This window comes from Rhinatrema bivittatum, chromosome 4, assembly GCF_901001135.1.
Source record: "Rhinatrema bivittatum chromosome 4, aRhiBiv1.1, whole genome shotgun sequence".
Classification (NCBI taxonomy): Eukaryota; Metazoa; Chordata; class Amphibia; order Gymnophiona; family Rhinatrematidae; genus Rhinatrema; species Rhinatrema bivittatum.
The window spans coordinates 439,726,368-439,749,419 of record NC_042618.1 but is presented as its reverse complement, the minus strand read 5'-3'; the positions used below and the strand labels follow the sequence as shown (position 1 = coordinate 439,749,419).

General features: G+C 45.6%; 1 protein-coding gene across 1 annotated transcript in view; it reads left to right on the top strand.

Annotated features, from left to right (window-relative positions):
- CFAP54 (cilia and flagella associated protein 54) overlaps positions 1-23,052 on the top strand; it is a 1,106,494-nt gene that overhangs the window by 894,348 nt on the left and 189,094 nt on the right. The window contains exons 56-57 of the mRNA XM_029597529.1: positions 4,043-4,228; positions 6,616-6,742. Of these exons, the coding sequence (XP_029453389.1) occupies positions 4,043-4,228; positions 6,616-6,742 (313 nt within the window). The remainder of the gene's footprint in view (positions 1-4,042; positions 4,229-6,615; positions 6,743-23,052) is intronic.

The following is a 23,052-nucleotide window of genomic DNA, read 5'->3' as shown; positions in this document are numbered from 1 at the left end:
AATGTGTGGAATACATCTGGACTATGCTTCTAGGATGGTATTTTTTAACAATGACCACGCCTCTTGCACACTTTTTACCTTTGTAGCTGCTCCTTTCTGTTTTTTTCTAACAATTTTTCTCATTTTATCAAAGTTTCCCTGTTGAAAGTTTAGCACGAGAGCCGTGGATTTGCTTACTGTCCCTCTTCCAATCATTAATTCAAATTTGATCATATTATGATCACTATTGCCAAGCGGCCCCATCACCGTTACCTCTCTCACCAAATCCTGTGATCCACTGAGAATTAGATCTAAAATTGTCCCTCTCTTGTCAGTTCCTGAACCAATTGCTCCATGAAAATGTCATTTATTCCATCCAGGAACTTTATATCTCTAGCATGTACTGATGATACATTTACCCAGTCAATATTGGGGTAATTGAAGTCTCCCATTATTACCTCACTACCAATTTGGCTAGCTTCCCTAATTTCTCTTAGGATTTCACTGTCAGTCTCACCATCTTGACCAGGTGGACGGTAGTATACTCCTATCACTATAGTCTTCCCTGACACACAAGGGATTTCTACCCATAAAGATTCAATTGTGCATTTATTCTCATGCAGGATGATTATCCTGTTGGACTCTATGCCATCCCGGACATAAAGCGCCACACCGCCTCCCGAGTACTCCTCTCTGTCATTGCGATATAATTTTTACCCCGGTATAGCATTGTCTCATTGGTTGTCCTCCTTCCACCATGTCTCTGAGATGCCAATTAAGTCTATGTCATCATTCACTGCTATACATTCTAATTCTCCCATCTTACTTCTTAGACGTCTGGCATTAGCATACAAACATTTCAAATTTGTTTTTTGTTTGTATTTTCATTCTGCTTTTTAATTGATAGGGATTAGGGATGTGAATCGGGCTTCGGACGATTGAAAATATCGTCAGAAATCGGGGGCTCCCCCGAAATGATAGGAAAACCCCACGATATTGATTGTGGGGGTTCTCTTATCGTTTTGGGAGAGGGCAGGAAAAACGGCACACAAAAATAACCCCTAAACCCACCCTGACCCTTTAAAACTAATCCCTTTGCTTCCCCCACCCTCCCGACCCCCCCAAAAACATTTTACAGGTACCTGGTGGTCCAGTGGGGGTCACGGGAGCGATCTCCTGCTCCCGGGCCGTCGGCTGCCACTAATCAAAATGGCGCCGATGCCCCTTTGCCCTTACCATGTGACAGGGTATCCGTGCCATTGGCCAGCCCCTGTCACATGGTAGGAGCACTGGATGGCCCGCGCCATTTTTACAGATGGCGCCGGCCATCCAGTGCTCCCTCCATGTGACAGGGGCCGGCCAATGGCACGGATACCCTGTCACGTGGTAAGGGCAAAGACCATCGGCGTCATTTTTATTAGTGGCAGCCGACGGCCCGAGAGCGGGAGATCGCTCCCGGGACCCCCACTGGACCACCAGGTACCTGTAAAATGTTTTTGGGGGGTCGGGAGGGTGGGGGAAGCAAAGGGATTAGTTTTAAAGGGTTGGGATAGGTTTTTTGTTTATCGGCTTGGGCGCAGGGGACCGGGGACTGGGACCGAGAAGTTTGGCGGCACACCTGCGTGTTCTTGGCAACACACCGGTTGAGAACCGCTGCTCTAAATAGCTTTTGAATATGGCCCTTCTAAGTGTTTGCCCCATCTGGGAACACCCCAGATTACCCTTTTTTTACGCACATATATGTGCATACGAACGTGACAATGCATGCATATTTTTTACTTTTATAAAATTTGGAATATGTAAGTAGATACTACTTATTTGCATATATATTAATTTTTATGCATGTAACATTTTGAAAATTCACTCCTAAATGTTTCAGATTGAGGTGGAAATATTGAAAGTATAAATGATTATGATACAGTTCTGAGTGATGCCACTGTAAGAATCAGTTTCAGAAAGCATATTTTATGAGCTCTGCTTTTTACACCTGTTAATTATCTGGCATAAGTGATATTAAACATGTTTATTGTGTAGTTCTGACTAGGTGGGAGCTCAGGATGAACTGGGGGAGTTCAGGCTGAAGAACCAGGAAGGTCTCAATGACCTGGAGTAGGTCCGAGTGAACTGATGGACTAATTGGTTACCTGGCTAATTTCATTTACATGCCGTTTCAAAATTGTCCGACTTACACTTGAAAATTAGAACTTATGTAAGTTCTACTTTTGTGCATAAAATATACGCACGTATATTTTTAAAACAGATAGGAAAAGTATGCACGTTTAATGCATTGATATACGTGATTTCAATCCATTGAATGTATTTGCATGTAAGTCTACATATGCACATATATTGCAAGGTAGAAGTATGTGTTGCACTCGGGGGTGGACCCTTGTCCTGGAGCAGTGGAGAATGGCTCCCTGGTAGGGACCAGGAAGCACCTGCCCCCAGGGGGCAGAGCACTGGAGGAGACAGAGGCTAGGATGAGCTTCACCACTGGAAGCCCGCGGTCATCCCGGGTGAAGCCCATAGGGACCCGGGCCGCTTGGACTTAGGTGGGCCTCGTAGGGTTTCCTGAAGAGATGATAGACAGGCGAGCCCAGAGACAGGAGAGGAGCGCAATCGGGTTCGAAACTGGAGGTCAGATGGAGCAAGGTAGACCAGAACAGCATAGGCGATGACAAGGCAAGGGACAGAGCCAGAATCAGAAAACATAGTCAAACAGGCAGAGGTCAGAATCCGGGGGTCAGTCTGAGGAGTGGGCAACAAAGCAGGGGTCAGGTTCCAGAGGTCAGATGAGGTCACAGGCAGGCAGAGATCAGAAGGCAAGTAGCAGGCAGAGTAGTCAAGGAGCAAGCTGAGGTCAGAAGGCAGGCAGCAGGCAGGAGGGTCAAGGAGCAAGCCAAGATCAGTACTAGTAGGACAGTCCGGAGGTACTATCTGGGGAGACGACAGACAAACACAGGAACAAGAGGACACTGGAATGGAAGGATCAGGAACAAGGCTGGAACAAGGCTGGAACAGAAGGATCCTGGAACAAGACTGGAACAAGACTCAGAACGCAGTGACAGTCTAGCACAATACTAACCTGATTGCCAAGGCAAGGAAGTGCAGGCAGGGACTTCCTTATATTAGGCAATCAATCAGGGCGTGCTGCGGAGCTAGGACCCGCCCCTGGCCTTACAAGAGGCCGGGCAGTCCACGCGCGCGCGCGTAGGGGCATGGCCAATGCCATGGAAGGCAGCGAACTCTGACGTGTGGTCTGGTGCGCAGTGGAAGGCCCGGCGACCACCGCCGCGGGACGCCGAGGCCTGGAAGAGCTCGCAGCTGCCGCTAGGGAGGCCGACCCAGGACCTGCCGTGGAACCAGAGAGGTGAGCAGGCCAGTGAGCGGGCCAGACGTGGACGGAGTGCGCAACAGTATGTGTATTTTATAAAATGCATGTATATCATGCGTGTGGGTTATGAAATACTTGTGTTGATCTACTAATGGCCATATATGCACATATATGCTGCCACACAAATTTGTTTGAAAGTTATCCTCCCTCCCTGGGAACAATTTTTTAATTATTTTCATTTGGAATAAGATTACATGAAAATATGCCTGTATTTTCACTTTGGCACTTGCAATGGATAGAAATTAGCTGGAAACATACATGCAAATATTTGAAAATGCAATCTATATGTATAGTTTTCCACCCCGATTGAAACACATGCCCAGGAATGCCTCCTCTCAGTGCAGCTATGGAACAATATACAAGCTTTTAGCTGCATTGATAGAGGACAGTTTTCAGACAACTGACTAACACAGGGAAACATGTTTTTAATCACATAAATCTCTATGAATATAGTCCTCCAGAGAGAAAATTTGGTCCCCAAAGACTGCCAGTTCCAGTGTCTAATAGCTGACAAGATTATAGCTTTGATCATTTTACTATTGTTGTATCATGGCTACGGCTACAGTGCATGCCTACTTCTCAAAACAGTTCTGTCAAATATAAAATGTGTAACTGTCATAGGATCCTTATTTAAAATAAACTAATTACTCTGTTTATGTTCACAAATAGGACTTAATCCATTTGCTTGAAGGAAAGCAGCTTATTTCCCCTGAGACTTCATTAACACTTATTCAGGGTATGATTCTACTGGCTGACATAATGGTCACAGAATTAGAGGATGGTAAAGATCAGACACATTCTGAAAAGGAACCGTTAAACTTATTAATTCTGGCAAACAAACTGATCAATAAGCAGGCAAGTATATGCTGAATATTTCTTATCCTGGAGTAATTAAAACGATCTAACTCATAAGAGAACTTTTCTTTAAATGTTGCAAATTGACCTCATTTTGGGTAATTTCCATACCAAATACAAAAACTGAAACTTTTAAAATAATCTGCACTTATTCTTTGTTCTATGAAAGCATTCTTTTTGTGCAGTTTAACTTATTTTTCAGGTCTGAGGGTTTCAGTATAAGAAAATACTATAATGCCTATTTTTTCTCCATATTTTCCTCTCAATTAATGACCACCTCAGACAACAGACCTGGGTGAGTCAGGTACTCTTGTCAGTCTTGAGGGTTCGAAGGAATGCACTATCCGTCAGCACTGAGACTTTCCCTCTCTGTGGGTGGCAGGAGTTGCTGGAGTAGTGGCAATTGTCTTTCCTCTCTCCCTAGGCTTGAATGCATTATCTTCACAGTGCGTCAAACTCCAGGCAGCTCTGTCACACATGAGACTTGAATTTGAGTCTCCTGCAGTACAGTTATGGCTTGAGCTATAGTACTGGTCCATAATTCCTTTCTTTAAAGGCTGCCATGAAGGACGTGGTCAAAGCAAATTGCATGGCCAAGTTTAAAAAAGGTATGGACAAGTTCCTGGAAGAAAAGTTGATAAAAAGTTATTAGCCAGGTAAACTTTGGGAAAGCCATCGCTTATCCCTGGGAGTGGACAACAAGAAATGGATCTATTATTTGGGAATTGCCAATTACTTTCTAGAGATCTGGATTGGTCTGTGTTGGAGACAGTATGCAGCTATTGAATATAGCTGGCTATCTTAAAATTAGCCGGCTAACTTTAGGACAGGTCTGTGGGCCAACCAGACTTAGAGCCTGATTTACTAAGGCTTTTCTTCCATTCTATGTCTATGAGAAAAATGTTTAGCAAATGAGGGCCTTAGCTAGCTAAGTTATCTGGCTAAATATGAATATTGGAATTAGCCAGTTAACTTACAGGGTCATTTATCAACTCGCGTTATGGCGTTATCACATGCGTTAAGGCGTTTTTGCATGCGAAAATGCCTTAACTCATGCGAAAAGCAGCATAATACATGGTGCGATGCTAATTTTAAAAGGGGAGGGATTGGGACGGAGTCAGGGGTGGGAATTTTGTAAAAGTAGGCTGGCTTTGCAAAGCCATGATGCTTGATATCACACAGTTTTAATGCCGAAAATAACTACACCTTTTTCAATTGCATTAAGCTGTGCAATATGCTCATAACACAATTTGTGAAGAAGAGCCTGAGAGAGAGAGAGCGAGAGAGCACACCTGTGGAGGTAGCCCCATAGCAAGCAGCTATTTATGCTACTATAGGAGACCCATCTAGTAACTCGAGGTCAGGTTTAGGTAGTAGTGTAGGGGTTAGGGGCCACTTTTAGATGCAGAGCGAGACGTACGAACAGAACAGTACATTCTTCTGAAGATTTGATGTCTTTCAGACAACGATGAGATTTGTACAATGTTCTCTCAACCTAGCTTGATGGACTCTCTACCTGAGTAATATCAAGCTAGGTTGAGAGAACATTGTACAAATCTCATCGTTGTCTGAGTTTCCTCACTCCGAAGGACATCAAATCTTCATAAGAATGTACTGTTCTGTTCGTACGTCTCTCTCTGCATGTAAAAGTGGCCCCTAACCCCTACACTACTACCTAAACCTGACCTCGAGTTACTAGATGGGCCTCCTATAGTAGCATAAATAGCATAAATGAGATTTGTACAATGTTCTCTCAACCTAGCTTGATGGACTCTCTACCTGAGTAATATCAAGCTAGGTTGAGAGAACATTGTACAAATCTCATCGTTGTCTGAGTTTCCTCACTCCGAAGGACATCAAATCTTCATAAGAGTGTACTGTTCTGTTTGTACGTATCATTCTGCATGTAAAAATGGCCCCTAACCCGTACACTACTACATAAACCTTACCATGAGATACTAGATGGGCCTCCTATAGTAGCATAAATAGCTGCTTGCTATGGTGCCACCTCCAGAGGTGCTCACTCACTCTCTCTCTCTCATTCTCAGTCTCAGAGGCCCTTCTTCACAAATTGTGTTATGAGCATATTGCACAGCTTAATGCTATTGAAACTTTTTGGCATTAAAACTGTGTGATATCATGCGATATGGCTTTGCGAAGCCAGCCCACTTTTACAAAATTCCCGCTCCCCAGTCCCTCTCCTTTTAAAAATTAGCATCACACCATGTGTTATGGTGCTTTTCGCATGCGAAAATGCCATAATGTGAGTTAATAAATAACCCTGTAAGTGCCATCTAGCCAGCTAACTACTGAATTACCTGGCTAAGTACTTCTGAATATGGACCTTGATATAAGTTGTTTTTCATATGTTTGTATATCTTTTTTAGCTTCTTCTTCTTGGACAAGATATTCAGCAACATTTAGTAGATACTGCATTTACAACTCCATTAATGCCTTTGAGGAATATCTACTTATCACACATCGCTATATTAGCCAAAGTTAAACTACGAATTGGTAAGAATATTTTAATATTTGGACACTTTAAATTACCAACTGAAAGCCGAAAGTTAGAAACTGTGAGGGTAATTTTATAGCAGTGTATGTAGGGCTGAAATCTGCAAATAGAAAATGAGCAGTTAAGCATGTTCCTCTGGAAGCAGGCATAAATATTTATTTGCAGGTTTATGGCACCCAATGCTGTCCCCAAGAATGCCTTTTTTAAGTATGTATAAAAGTATGTGCAAAGTCACTTCCATGCTTACAACCCCTGAGATAATTTTCAAAAAGCCCATTTATGTGCATAAATACTTTTGAAAATTACTTTCCGTAAGAACAGCTTTAGGTTAGCCTTGATGCTTCTTGAAAAAGATATATAATAGTATTTTATGTAAATAAAAAAAGTAAAGAAAATATTTTTATAATATTCAGGTGGAAATAGTTGTCAAATAATTTTGTTCTTATATGGCTCATAGTTATATCATCATTTTGATTGTATTTGGAAATATCTTTCAGGGAATAGATCCATTTTCTGACAAGAGCTCTAAAACTGTCTTTTTCATAGCCAGTAGTTCATTCCCAGAATTCCCAGAATTTTTTTTATCTTGATATAAGGATAGATTAAGATCTTCTCTTCTAGCGGTAAAGATTCAGGGTCATATAAGCAGTTGTTATTTAATTAATAATATGTGAGCAGTCTTGTAGCTCGTGACAGTGATGTGGCACTGCCACGTGAGAGACATGTATTTGATTCCCAGCTTTGTCTTCTGCTCCTCGCACTGGCTGGGTCTGGGGATGCTGTGAAGGCAGTGTTCATAATCCTGACAGGAGGAAATCTCAGCCATTGTACAACAGTGGCACCTAGTGAACAAATACATTAGGGCCCAAATGTGCATTAAATGGGTCTAATGCGCGATAAATATCACAACACAAGTTAGCATGCAAATTTTACATTTGTTATGCAAGTGGGGGGAGTTATTTATTTAAAATGTATTTAAAAAATGTTTTTTATACCGGTATTTAGATACCACCATCATATCGGTTTACAATGTAAAAAAGTTAAAATAGCTACTAAATAATACAAGAATATAAAATAAAATATAAATCCGTGGATTCATTCATACATTATTAAAATACAATCCCTCCTCATCTCCATGTCTGACTTCATATTAATGGGCCTTGACAAAGGCCAATCCTTCCTCTTAATTCTACTGGACCTATCAGCCGCCTTTGATACGGTCAATCATTCCATTCTCACTTCCATTCTGGCTTCTATAGGTATCTCAGGCACAGCTCTCTCATGGTTTAAATCTTTTCTCTCCAACAGAGGCTTCAAGGTTAAGATACAGAACAAAGAATCTTCACGAATGGACGCATCCATAGGTGTCCCCCAGGGCTCCTCACTGTCACCTACACTCTTTAACATTTATCTTTTACCTATCTGCCAACTCCTCTCCAACCTTAACCTCAAACATTTCCTCTACGCCGACGACATCCAGATCGTGATACCCATTAAAGAATCTTACACAAAAACATTGGTTCACTGGGAAAACTGTCTCTTCGAAATTAAACATCTCCTGGCTAACCTAAACCTAGTTTTAAACTCCTCTAAAACAGAACTGCTTCTCATCTCCCCAGATAATAATGCCATCTCTAATCCTCCAACTATCCCAACTACTACACAGGTGAGAGATCTAGGAGTATTAATTGATAACCGGATGAACCTTAAAGCTTACATCAACAGAACCACCAAGGACTGTTTCCACAAACTCCAAGTTCTGAAAAGAATTAGACCACTCTTCCACACTCAGGACTTCAGAACCATTCTACAAGCTATCATTTTTTCTAAGATCGATTACTGTAACTCTATCCTTCTGGGCCTACCTTCCTCCTATACTAGACCCCTCCAGATGTTACAAAACGCTGCGGCAAGATTACTGACAAACTCCAGGAGGAGGGACCATATATCTCCAATCCTAAAAGATCTCCACTGGTTGCCTGTTCACTTTAGAATCCTCTACAAATCTCTTTCCATAATATACAAAACCATCCATCAACACACCCCACTCGACTTACAAGTCCCATTCCAAATTTATAACTCCTCCAGACCAACAAGAGACACACTCAGAGGATCTCTTCAAGTGCCCCCAGCCAAAACTACCAAACACATTACCTTGAGAGATCGGGCCTTTTCAACAGCCGGCCCCCTTCTATGGAACTCCATCCCACCGGACCTTAGACAGGAGCCCAGCCTCCCAACCTTCAGGAAGAGACTTAAGACCTGGCTGTTTAAAAAAGCTTTCCCGGACACCGATTAATTCTATTCAGCCAGATTCTACCACTTCCACATGTAAAAATGTTATTACTAATGTAAATACCTATACCTAATGTTATTCTCTTTCTTTTCTTCTCTCCTCCCAGTTCTATTACCTTGTTATTTGTAACTGCTTCCTTCTACACAAATAGGTTATTGAATTGTTTACTGTACACCCCTGTTATATGTAAACCGGCATGATGTGTTTGCAACATGAATGCCGGTATATAAAAATTTTAAATAAATAAATAAATAAATAAAATTTTAAACTCCATTCATACACGCATAACCAATCAAAACTTTGCTCTTCCAATGCTGTCTTTTAGAATATTTCTGTTGCTATCGTGATACTGTGCTTTTCTAGTCTCAAAAGCCTGCTGAAATAACCAGGTTTTAATTTTCTTCTTAAATTGTATTGCATTTGCTTCCAATCTCAACTTGGCTGGTAAACTATTCCAAATTGTTGGGCCAGCTAGAGATAACGCTCTTTCCCTTACTGATGTCAGCTTTGCAGATACCAAAGATTGAGTTGATAGCAGGCCCTTATTGGCCGACCTTAAATTTCTCTGTGGTTCGTGTAGCCTTATTGCTGCATTCAGACTTTCTACCTTCTCGTTATGAATAACCTTGTGTAGGATATTTAACACTTTGTATTGCACTTTGTATTGCACATTGTGGTTTCCTACTACAGAATGTAATAGATTAACACACAGTAACATGTGATTTAACATCAGAAATAACTACACCTTTTTTATTTGCGGTACAGGGAAAAAAACCTTTTTATTGTACGTCCGCAGCCGATATCATGGATCGCAGCTATTATTGCGGTGATTATCGCACTTGATAAAAAGAGGTATTCTATCAGATACACATACCAAGCCCTCCTGGCCCAATAAAAACACTTGTTCTTACCTGGCTTATCTTCCTAAAGCCCTAATGTTTGTGGCAAGTTTACTTGTTGGGGAATATTGGATGCTTCAGGAGGCTCGCCGCAGACAACAACAACCACAAGAACAGGCAAGGGTAGCTCCAACCCCTCTTAGGGAAGTCCCTGCACCGAAGGCCAAGCCACTGGCCCCGCAGAGAGAGGTTTGGGGTCCACGACAGGGCCTGGCATGCAGATGGCCACGGCAGAGGAATTACAGGGAGCACATCTTTCCTTCCTGAGCCTCATTGTTGGGCATGCCAGAGGATTATGTGGTTAGTAGGTATCGCCTCAGCTCTCGCCTATTCTGGTGTCATATGAAGAAATCAGAGGGGATCTGAATCTGGTCATGGAAAGGTCCCATGCTGTGCTGGGCCTCACCAAACTATTAGCCATCCTGCATTTCATGATAACCAGCTCCTTCCAAATGACATAGGGGTCATGGGGGGAATGTCCCAAACTACTTTTTCCCGCTGTCTGGACTAGGTCACAACAGATGTATCTGATCGCATTAATCGTTATATAACATTTCCTTGGGACAGGCAAAAATTGATGAACTTGAAAAAAGGCTTTTCCCTGTACGTACCCGGATCAGTCCAGACCATGGGTTAAGCCCCCGTTCCAGCAGGTGGAGAGCGAGAAAAACTTGAAAGACACCCTCACTTAACCTGGTGTGCCTCCTGCATCCCTTCAGTATTTATCTGTCTCCAGCAGATGGAGGTCTTGCCCTGCTTCTGGGGTGTAGGCTATCCTTTGGAATAACTAAAAGTGAACTAGCTAGATAAAGTTTTGAATCAAGCAAGTTTAAAAAAATAAATAAAGAAGAAGCAGTTCTCCTGCAGCAGGGAGTGTTTCCTAATCCTCCCAGGGGGTTGTTAGATCCTGCGGGGTCATCCCCTCTGGTAGCAGGTTATTGGAGCTGGGGTTGGTAGCCCTGCAGGACTCCAGGCAGGTAAGATGCTGGGGAAGAGATTACTGGTGGTCCGGTCCCTCTCTTACCTCGTGCCAATCCTCAGCATTTTAAAAAAAACAATTTTTGAAATTTTTCTTTTTTGGTGGGCTGCAATCTAGGACCCCTCCCTGTCCGAATCGCCGCATTTTGACGAATTTCTCCGTGTTTTTGCGGATTTTTAGGCTGGTTTTTCCCCTCCACAATGCTGCGGCCATCTTTGTGTGTGGCATGTGGAGAATCGTCCACGCGGCTTTCCCGGGCCGGTATTTGCTCCAGATGCCTTCCTGGAGGGAAAGGCAGCTCCTTTTCTGGGTCTGCAGCATTTGCTAAGCCCTGAGAGGCTCAGAAACGATCTGCTCCACGGGAGCCTTGGGTTGACCTGTTTCCCCTGAGTGCAGGGACGGCAGCCATCTTAAACATATTTGCTGAGGCACAGACAAGGGCTATGGGGGCGGGGGAGCTTCCCTTAGCGCTGTCACCAGTCCCTGCCAGTCCTGATGATATTCTTGCTCAGGACCAGGATTTTTTCCAGGAGGATCCTGATATTTCAGGAGGAGATGATTTTGATTCTAATTCTTTTTCTTTAGATTTTGTCCTCCTGATGCATAAAGCCTTTTTGGCTTCCAGGTCTCCGCAAGGTGATGCTTTGCCGGTGAGACCTGCGCAGGGACCATCCCCCAAGGTAGCCAAGCACACGGATGTGCCCGCGTCTCTATGGGTCGAGAAGTTAAAAGGTGCTTTAGCTTCAGAAGGCACAGCCGCTCCGAAGGTTCCGGGCAGTGCGGCTTCTGATGCGGGGGCCTCTCCTTTCCCTCCTGCTGGTGGGGGATTGGATGAAGAGCCGGGGAAACAGATCCCCTTGGTTAGAGATGACCCTAAGGTAGTCCATCTGTTCCAGAGAGAGGAATTAGAACCTCTCATTCCTGCAGTTCTTTCTGAGCTCAGTGTGGAGCTCCCCCCGCATGCTCCCCCGCAGGACTCGGTGGACCCAGTCCTGGCGGGTTTGCAAACGCCGACCCGGGCTTTTCCTTTCCATCCCATGCTTCAGAAGCTGATGACCAGGGAGTAAGATGCTACTGATGCTGGTTTACGGGTTGGTCGGACCATGAATAAGATTTATCCGCTATTAGATGAATCTCTGGAGCTCCTGCGGACCCCTAAGGTTGATGCTTCAGTTTCGGCTGTTGTCAAGCAGATCACTTTTCCAGTCACAGGTTCCGCTGCTTTCAAGGATCTTCAGGACCTCAAGCTGGAAGTCTTGCTTAAGCACATCTTTGAAGTGTTGGCCCTGGGTATCCAGGCGGCGGTATGTAGCAGTTATATGCTGCGAGCGAGCCTGCGCAGGGTCCAGCAATTGCTGACATCTAGAGATCTTCTTCCTGGAGAGTCAGAGCAGGTGGAACGATTGGAGGCTGCGGTGCCATATGGTGCGGATGCACTGTATGACTGCTCCGCACTTCCTCTCGCACCATGTCGTCGGCAGTGTCGGAAAGACGTCTTTTGTGGCTCTGAAACTAGTCAGCGGATGTTTCATCCAAGGCTCAGCTTAGGGCTATTCCATTTATTTATTTATTTAACATTTTTTTCTATAACGACATTAGTTGTGGACATCACATTGGTTTACATTAAACCTGAATGCAGCCGGGGAGGCTTTACAGAGGAATGAACATTATAACAGTGTGTAAAATGCTTATAACAATGATTATAACTATGATTATAACTATGATTATATTAAAACAATGATTATAGCGATGATTCGGCACGGTGAGTGCAGACAATGGGAGGAAGTTAACTATTAGTATGGACAAAAGATTTGTACATACCGTATAGGGATATGGGGGTATTAGTCTATATAATGTAAATCTTTTTATTCTATACAGAGTAGGAGGAACCCAGGTTTTTTTTTATAAAAGGGGGAGGGGGGATGTGGATGGGAGGGTCAGGGAGAAGGAGGGAGGGTTTGCGCTAGAAGATTCAGGGGGGAGCTTGGGACAGGAGCGGAAAAAGGGGGCGGAGACTTGCGTGGAATGTAAGAGAAAATATTCAGGTGAATACCTGCTTAAAAAGCCAGGTCTTTAGGTTCCGTTTAAATTTATTTGAACAGAGTTCTTGGCGTAGTTCTGTAGGCATGGATTTCCATATAGAGGGCCCAGCAATGGAAAGTGCCCGATTTTTGGTGGTGGCGAGGTTCGTGAGTTTGGGTGATGGAGTATGTAATGTTGCTAGGTACTGATTTCTGGTTGGTCTTGTGGGTGTGTGAAATATTATGGAGTCATTGAACCATTGCATATCAGGGTTGTGTAGTGCTTTATGAATGAATGTGAGCGTCTTGTATATTATTTGAGAAGCGATAGGGAACCAGTGAACTTCCATGATAACAGGGGAGATATGTTCCTTTCTGCATGTGTTAGTAAGGATACGGGCCTCGGCATTTTGCAGTATTCGGATTGGCATGATAGCATTTTTAGGTAAGCCTAGAAGGAGGGAGTTGCAGTAATCAGTCTTAGAGAATAGGGTGGCTTGGAGGACAGTACTGAAATCGTTGAGGTGTAACGGGGGTTTTAATTTCTTTAAGGTGTGAAGTTTGAAGAAGCCATCTTTGATGGTAGAGTTAATAAAATTTTTAGGTTAATTCGGTGGTCTAGTGTGATGCCTAGGTCACGTACTTTTTGCGTGAAAGCAATTGTGGGTGGGGGTGTATCGTGGGTGGGGAGATGAGAAGGGCTGTTTTGTGTAGAAATGGTCATGAGTTCAGTTTTTGTTGTGTTGATGGCTAGATTGATGTTTGTGAGTAGATTGCTGATTGCTAGGAGGGCAGGTTCCCATGTTTTAATGGCATTGGAAAGGGTGTCAGTGACAGGTATGAGTATTTGAACATTGTCAGCATATAAAAAGTGAGGGAGACCAAGTTTAGAAAGGAAGTGACAGAGTGGTAGTAGGTATATGTTGAGTAGTGTAGAAGACAGTGAAGAGCCTTGAGGGGCACCTTGCTTCAGGAGGACTGGTTTGGATTCGCAGTTTCCTATTTTAACTTTGTATTGTCTTTGTCTAAGGTATGATCTGAACCATTTGAAGGGGACTCCAGAAATGCCAATTTCATTGAGGCATTGTAGAAGGATATTATGATTAATGGTGTCAAAGGCTGATGATATATCTAGAAGGGCCAGGATGTAAGAGTGGCCTTTGTCAAGGCCTTTGACAAAGTAGTCTGTTAGGGAAAAGAGGAGGGTTTCCGTGCTGTGATATTTACAGAATCTGAATTGGGATGGGGATAGCATATGATGTTTGTCCAGGTAGTCAGTTAGCTGACAATTAACAATTTTTTCTAGTACTTTTGCAATGAAGGGAAGGTTGGAAATGGGACGATAGTTGGAAAGATCCTTTGGGTCGAGTTTGGGTTTCTTTAATAGAGGTTTAACTATTGCTTGTTTAAGAGCATTCGGTAATGTGCCTAGGGTGATGGAACTGTTTATAATAAGTTGTTTAAAATGTAAACCAGAGTGAAGGCAGCTTGCTATACCTCGGTATATAAAATTTCCTAAATAAATAAATAAAATGTCAGCAATTGGTTGGGCTAATGTGTTAGGTATGGATAGGAGGATTTTGCTGGGGATATTGTCTGCAGGGTGTGAGGAAGGTCTCATTTTTTTCATTATGGCTTCAATTTCAGAAGCGGTGGTCATTTCAAAAGAGATCAGTTCCATGGAGTGGTTTTTTGTGAGGTTTCTGGTGGTTACTGGGGTAGATGGGAAGCGTGTCAGTAGATTAGTTATTTTATCATGGAAGTATAGGGCAAGTTCTTCACATTTAGTTTTGGCTAGTTCATCAGAGATAGGGTTAGGTAGTGGTTTAGTTAAGGCTGCGACATATTCGAAAAGGGCCCGGGCATTGAATTGTAAGTGGTGGATTCTATGGGCTTAGAAATCCCATTTAGTATTGTTTAATTTCTCACGGTAGCTATGGAGGGAAGATTTGTATAATGCAAGCTGTGAGGGTGATGGATCTTTACGCCAGCACCTTTCTTGTTTTCTAAGATTGAGTTTCATGGTTTTTAGATCTTGTTTGTACCATGGTTTTTTTGAATTGTGTGAGGATTTTAATTCTTTGGATTGCATTGGGCAGATTTTATTGGCGACAGTGTTGGTGATATGATTCCAGGATGACAGGGCAGAGTGAGAGTCAGACGTATCTAGGTTGTCTAGAGCATTAGAAAGTGCTAAGATTAGGTCATCTCTTTTGCATGCTTTTCTGAAGAAAAAGGTGTTCTTTGTGTTTGTCGGGGATGGTTTTATGGAGCATTTAGTTCTAATGAGGAAGTGGTCAGACCAGGGGATATGTGTGCAAGTAGGGGGGTCTGGATGGATAAGGAGATTAGTAAAAAGAAGATCAAGGGTGTGGCCTGCCCTATGTGTTGGGTTGTTAATGGTCTGCTTAAGGCCTAAAGCATTGAAAGTGGCCAGGAGGGTGTCGCATGAGGGTGAGAGAGGAGAGGTGTCTACATGGAGATTGAAATCTCCTAAGACGATGGCAGGAGAGTGTATGTTTATATGTTTGGTGATAAGTTCAATGAGGGGAGATGGGTTACTGTCTAGGTGTCCTGGTGGGGCATATATTAGGCAGATTTGGAGGAAGGGGGATTTGAAGAGCCCAATCTCGAGTTTATGTGGGGTGATGATGTTTTGTTGTGTTAGCTTAAGCTCTTTTTTTGCGGCGAGGAGGAGGCCACCACCTCTTTTTTTGGGTCTTGGGATGGAAAAGATGTTGTAGGTGGTTTATTTGTTCGGTGATGATCTGGAGCAGTTGATAAAGGCCCTGGGGGAGAACAAAGTTCACAAGTTACCAGAGGACAGACTGAAACCATCCAGGGGCTTCCTTCCTCCTGCTCTTGGTTTCGGGGCAAACAGAGGTTTCGGCAGAACAGGCAACAATCGGCCGGGCAGCAACAACCGTTGGCCAGAAGCCAAGCCTGGACCGTGTACTTTCGTGGCTGCAGAACTTCCCGGGAGGGTGGTTCTTCCTCCTCTCTCGCCTCCAAGACTACACAATGAGATGGGGCCAGTTCATTCCTTGATCCTTCGGGTTGGGGATCGCCTGTCCCGGTTTTACAAAGCGTGGACCAGAATTACTTCCGATCAGTGGGTGCTAAGCATAATAAAATGAGGCTATGCTTTGGAATTTGCTCGACCTTTCAGAGATTTCTGCTTAATATCTCAATGCGGTCCCAATGTCAAACGGCAGATTGTTCGTCAGACTCTCGACCATCTCCTGTTTCTTGGAGCGGTAAAACCGGTCCCTCCAGAACACTGGTGGACAGGGAGGTACTCCATTTCCTTTGTAGTTCCAAAGAAGTAGGGATCCTTCCAACCAATTTTGGACCGCTAGAAGGTGAACAAGTCTCTCAAGGTGCCACACTTTCTCATGGAGACTCTGCGTTCGGTCATTGTGGCGGTACGCAAGGGCGAATTCCTGGCCTCTCTGGATCTGATGGAGGCCTACTTGCACGTTCCCATTCGCGAGGATCAGAAAATGTTCCTTCGCTTTATGATCCTGGGAATGCATTACCAATTCTGCGTGCTCCCATTCGGTCTTGCGACCGCCCCCCACACATTTACCAAAGTCATGGTGGTTGTGGCGGCGTTCCTCCAGAGACAAGGCCTCCTCATTCATCCCTACCTGGATGATTGACTTAATAGGGTGAAGTCGAGAGATTGCTGTGTAGAGGCCATCCACAAGGTGACCACTCTCTTGGAATCCCTCGGATGGGTAATCAGTCAGGCCAAGAGCAATCTTGTCCCTTCTCAGACATTAGAATTTCTGGGGGCCCGGTTCAACACCGCTGTCAGGAAGGTTTTTCTCCCAACGGATCGAATGCACAAACTGATGGAGCAAGTTTGTCACTTGTTGGCTCTTCCGTTGCCCAAGGCTTGGGACTACCTTCTTCTTGGCTCGATGGCATCTACTCTGGAGGTCGTTCCCTGGGCTTTTGCTCATATGAGACTGTTGCAATGAGCATTGCTTTCCCGGTGGGATCCCAACTCGGAGAATTTTCAATTCCCTCTGCCACTCACTGATCACGCCATGTCCAGTCTTGGGTGGTAGCTCTGCTCACACAACCTGTCTCGAGGGTTGGATCTGGAAGTCCCAAACTGGATAGTGGTGACCACAGATGCCAGTCTCTCTGGCTGGGGAGCTATTTGCCAGTATCTTTCAGTACAGGGCAGCTGGTCCCCGGAGAAGTCCAGATGGTTGATAAATCACCTGGAGACCAGAGTGGTTCACTTGGCCTTGCAATGCTTTCTCCCCCAATTACACCATCAGGCAGTTCGCGTTCTCTCCGACAATGCGACGATGGTGACCTACATCAACCGTCAAGGAGGCAGCAGAAGCCAAGCTGTAGCAAACGAGGTGGAGCTGCCCATGATTTGGGCAGAGCAAAATCTTGTGATGCTAGCGGCATCCCACATTGCTGGGAAGGACAACATTCAAGCAGACTTCCTAAGTCGGCAGCACATAGATCCCAGAGAGTGGAAGCTCTCGGACTGAGCGATGGATCTCATTTCTCGCAGGTGGGGGATCCCCCACCTGGACTTGATGGTGATGTGGGACAATGCCAAGGCTCCTCGCTTCTTCAGTCGCAGAGGGAATAGATGTGCTAGTATTTCCCTGGCCCACATCGGTTCTCCTATACATGTTCCCTCCTTGGCCTCTAGTGGGCAAGGTGCCTCGCAGGATAGAGGTCCACCCAGGAAGGGAAATCTTAGTAGCTCCCGATTGGCCCCGATGACCGTGGTTTGCGGATCTAATCAATCTGGAGGTGGACGGCCCCCTAAGGCTCTGGCATCTTCCACATCTTCTTCGTCAAGGTATTTCGACCAGGCAGATTGTTTTTGTCAAGCAGCCTGGCTTTTGAAAAGAGGAGATTGAGGAAGAAAGGGTACTCTGAGGAAGTTATCACTACACTGCTACAAGCCAGAAAAATGTCTACCTCTCTCTTATGTTAGGGTGTGGAGAGTTTTTGAGACGTGTCGGGAGCGAGAGATTCTCCCCAGACATGCTACGATTGCTCAGATGTTAGCCTTTTTACAAAACGGTTTAGCTTGTCTTTTAACTCCCTCCGGTTACAGGTAGCGGCCCTAGGCACTCTGGTTGGTAGCTCAGTGGCTTCACATCCAGATGTGGTGCGTTTCCTCAGAGGAGTAAGGGATTTGAAGTCTCCTGTTCGTCCGGTATGTCTGTCATGGAGTCTTAATTTGATACTTCTCGTTTTGTGTGATCCGCCGTTTGAGCCCCTTAAAACTGTGACGTTAAAAGATCTCACACTGAAAACAGTCTTTTTGGTGGCTATATGTTCAGCTCGTAGAGTGTCTGAGTTACAGGCTGCCTCTTGTAGGGAACCCTTTTTGAGGATTTCGGAGTCTGGAGTTTCTCTTCGCACTGTCCCATCTTTCTTGCCGAAGGTGGTCACGTCCTTCCATTTAAATTAGTCAGTTGAGCTCCCGGCTTTTCCTAATTTATCGAACGATGTTCCACAAGCACGAGAGCTTCGTCGGCTAGATGTCTCGCTGCCCGTCCTGCGAGCCACAGCTGCACCCACGCGATCGGCGCTGTCCCACCGGGGACAGGGTGCCCTTAGCCGGCCACATAGCAATCGAGTCGAACACAAGCCTGCGACCTACCTCGATGCTGAACTCCGCCCCTCGATCGACGACGTCATCAACTGCGGACGGAGCCCTCACCTAAAAGTAGGCGACGACCCGACAGCGCTCTCTCTTCTCTCGCTGCCCATCCTGCGAGCCACAGCCGCACACGCGCGATCGGCGCTGTCCCACCGGGGACAGGGTGCCCTTAGCCGGCCGCACAGCAATCGAGTCGGACACAAGCCTGTGGCCTACCTCGACGCCGAACTCCGCCCCTCGATCGACGACATCATCAACCGCGGACGGAGCCCTCACATAAAAGTAGGCGACGACCCGACAGCGCTCTCTCTTCTCTCGCTGCCCATCCTGCGAGCCACAGCCGCACCCGCGCGATCGGCGCTGTCCCACCGGGGACAGGGTGCCCTTAGCCGGCCGCACAGCAATCGAGTCGGACACAAGCCTGTGGCCTACCTCGACGCCGAACTCCGCCCCTCGATCGACGACATCATCAACCGCGGACGGAGCCCTCACATAAAAGTAGGCGACGATCCTTGGCGTCGTGTGCCTAGCGTCGCGCGCCTAAGGAGCGCGACCAAGGAGTCTGCCCCTTGGCACGCCCCTTAGCGTCGACCTCCTTCCCCCTGACCATACAACATACTCTCAACACCCACACAACGCCACACTCTCAAACCAACAAACCAACACTCACCGCTCTCACCGTGCCTGCCTCACTATCCCTCCTATCCATCCACCTCCCATTCCAAAAACATGTTAACACACTCAATCCCAACTATCAAACACTATTCCACCAAACCTCTCATACCACACTTTCCACGCCACAGTAACCTTTACTCCTATTTAATTCCAATCATGCCCATCCCACTCACGCAAGTCATCAGTCTCACAGCCATCACCATCTTCCTTTTCAATGCCCAATCCATTGTCAAGAAATCACCTATTCTCAACGATCTCCTACATGACAATTAACCCGACATATGTGCTATAACCGAAACATGGCTTAAGGAGACAGACACAGTTCTTCTGAACCAACTCCCATCAAATTCCTATGACATATTCTCTATTCCGAGGCCCAGAAAAAAAGGTGGTGGCCTATTATTGGCCGCAAAGAAGGACTTCATATTGAAACCCCAACCTATTACCCTCACTCCTAAATATGAAATAGGGTTTTTCAAATCACAAAACCTGCAAATATGCCTAGTATTTATTTTATTTATTTATTTAACAGTTTTATATACCGAAGTTCTGGTAACAATGTTACTAATCACTTCGGTTTACATTACAACAATTAAATTGACAGTATATAGAATAATGTCTTACAATGAACAAGGTGAATTGAAACTTGGAAAAAATAAATAATAATAATAAATTACAAAAGAGCAAGGAGAGTATAATTTGAATACAATGTATTTTGAGGAAAAGTGAGTATAATCGCTGGTAATAGCTTTGTTGGGACTGATGTATACAGTCGTGAAGTTCACAAGCTTGGTTATTGGATTAGGAGAATGCTTGGTTGAACAACCAGGTCTTGAGTCTCTTTTTAAAGGTGGGTGCCGATTGTTCAAGCCTGAGGTCTGGTGGGAGTGAGTTCCAAAGTTTAGGGCCAGCGGTGGAAAGAGCTCTTCTACTTAGTGATGTTTTGAGAGGATGGGCCGTTAGAGTGCCTCTCTGGGCTAGTCTCGTCGGACGGGAGGTGGTGTGAAGCTGTAAAGGGATCGTGAGGTCAATCTGGGTGGAGTTATTGATGAATTTGTGGATTATTGATAGGGTTTTGTAGAGGATTCTAAATTTGATAGGGAGCCAGTGAAGGTTCTTTAAGATGGGAGTAATGTGGTCCCTTTTGTTAGATATACAGGTCGATACAGTAACGTTCAGTTAAAGATTCCCCATCTGTAACGTGCTGGGAGCGCACAATACAGACGAGTAAGGCGATCCAGCAATACAGTCTCCAGTTTCACGCATCCTTAGCGCTTCCTAAAATAAACACCTAACCCTTTCCGCACCCAGCATGTAAATGAACGAAAAAGCTGTATAATGAAGGAATTAGCTATTCCCCTCCGATACTGTAACGGGCGCTGATATTATCTCCTCCGTAACCCGCTGTTCTGCCGCGGCCTTAACCTGCTAGTTTACCGCCTCCCCCTAGTAGGAGTTAGTGTAGTGTAGTGTAAAAAAACATTGCTTACCTGCCTGGTCCCCAGTCCAGCCGTCCGGTGTAGCCCCAGTCCGGTCTCCTGCAGCCCCGTCCGGTCCCCTCCTCCCGAAGCAAAAAAAAACAAAAAAAACAAAAAAGTAGCAAGGCTCGGGCCTGCTACGGGGGGGGGGGGGGGCAGCGGGATCCGGGGGCAGCAGCGGCAGCGGGGGGGGCAGCGGGATCCGGGGGCAGCATAAAAAAATAAAACAATTTTTTTAAATACCTGTCGGAGGGCCGTGGGTCCAGGCGGCGGCGAGAAGCAAAAAAAAATCGGCATCCGGGATCCGGGGGCAGCAGCGGGATCCGGGAGCGGCAGGTAGGTAGCAGGGGCAGCGGGATCCGGGGGCAGCGGCGGCAGCGGGGGGGGGGGGCAGCAAAGAAGCAAAAAAAGCGGCAGCAGGGGGGGAGAGGCATCCGGGATCCGGGGGGAGCAGCGGGATCCGGGGGGAGCAGCAGCAGCGGGGGGGCAGCGGGATCCGGGGGGAGCAGCGGCAGCGGGGGGGGGGCAGCGGGATCCGGCGTGTTCGATCGGGCGAGCGGGTAGGTGGCAAAAAAAAGATGGCCGCCTGCACAGGGAAGGCGTGCAATTGGCCGCCAAACGTCGTGACGTCACGTCTTCAGCGGCCAATTGCACGCTTTCCCCGTGCAGGCGGCCATCTTTTCTTGCCACCTACCCGCTTGCCCGATCGAACACGCCGGATCCCGCTGCCCCCCCGCTGCCGCTGCTCCCCCCGGATCCCGCTGCCCCCCCGCTGCCGCTGCTCCCCCCGGATCCCGGATGCCGCTCCCCCCCTGCTGCCGCTGCTACCTACCCGCCGCTCCCGGATCCTGCTGCCCCCCCGCTGCTGCCCCCGGATCCCGGATGCCGCTTTTTTTTTGCTTCTCGCCGCCGCCTGGACCCACGGCCCTCCGACAGGTATTTAAAATTTTTTTTTTATTTTTTAATATTTTTTTTAATATTTTTTATATAACACACAGGTTTTTGGGTTTTTACACTTTTTACACTTCCTGGTGCCTGTCATTTCAAATGTCATTTGAAATGACAGGTACCAGCGCACCCAGGTTACTGTATAGGCGCTGTATTAAGCGCCTATACAGTAAAATGGGTTGCGCGGGCATAACCCTTCCCTAACGCCTCACAGTCGCGGCATGCATTTGCATGCGATTAGAAGACTGTATCAGGCGCTAGGTCTAGAGAACTGTGGGTGCGGGGAGGAAGGGTGCGCCTGACACTGCCGCACTGTTTTTACCGCGGCCTTACTGTATCGACCCGTTAGTTAGAATCCTCGCAGTGGCATTCTGTAACATTTGTAGAGGTTTCAAAGTGTTTGTAGGTAGACCAAGCAGCAAAGAGTTACAGTAGCCTATTTTCAAGAATATGATTACTTGTAGTACATATCTGAAGTCTTGGAAATATAGGAGGGGTCTTAGCCTCTTTAATACTTGAAGTTTAAAGAAACAGTCTTTTACAGTGTTATTAATGAAACTTTTGTAGTTCAGCAGATTATCCATGGTGACCCCAAGATTTCTGACCTGGCGGGAAAAGGCTGGAGTAGATAAAGTGTGTGTGTTGGGTGAAGTGTAGTTGCCATCTGGAGAGATGAGAAGGAATTCTGTCTTGTTGGAATTGAGTATCAAATTAAGATTTGTTAGGAGGTTATTGATAGATAGAAGACAGGAATTCCAGAATTGTAAAGTGTTTTGTAGTGAATCTTTAATTGGGATAAGGATTTGGACATCATCTGCATAAACATAGTGTGTAAGATTAAGTTTGGAAAGGAGCTGACATAGAGGGAGAAGATAAATGTTGAATAATGTTGGAGATAAAGAAGAGCCTTGTGGGACTCCCATTGTGGAACTGAAAGGTGGTGACTCTTTGCTGTTGATCTTAACTTTGTAAAACCTATTCTGGAGGAAAGATGAGAACCAGTTGAGTGCGGTGTTTTTTATGCCAATCTCTGTTAGACGATCTAAGAGGATCTTATGGTTCACTGTGTTGAAAGCTGCTGATAAGTCGAGTATACACTCCCTCCGGTCTCCTAGAAGCCAATTCCTCCCCACTCATTGAATGCATAGCTGAAAACATCTCAATGGACTCTCCCTCCATCATCCTTGGAGATTTTAACCTACATGTCGACTCCACACCCCTCTTCCCCCCCCGTGATGCCTTTTTGACTTCTCTCCAGGCAATGGGTTTCAAGCAACTAATAGATGGTCCCACACACAGAGCAGGGCACACCCTTGATTTCATTTTCACAAACAACCTCGTACTCCCAGGCACCCACTCA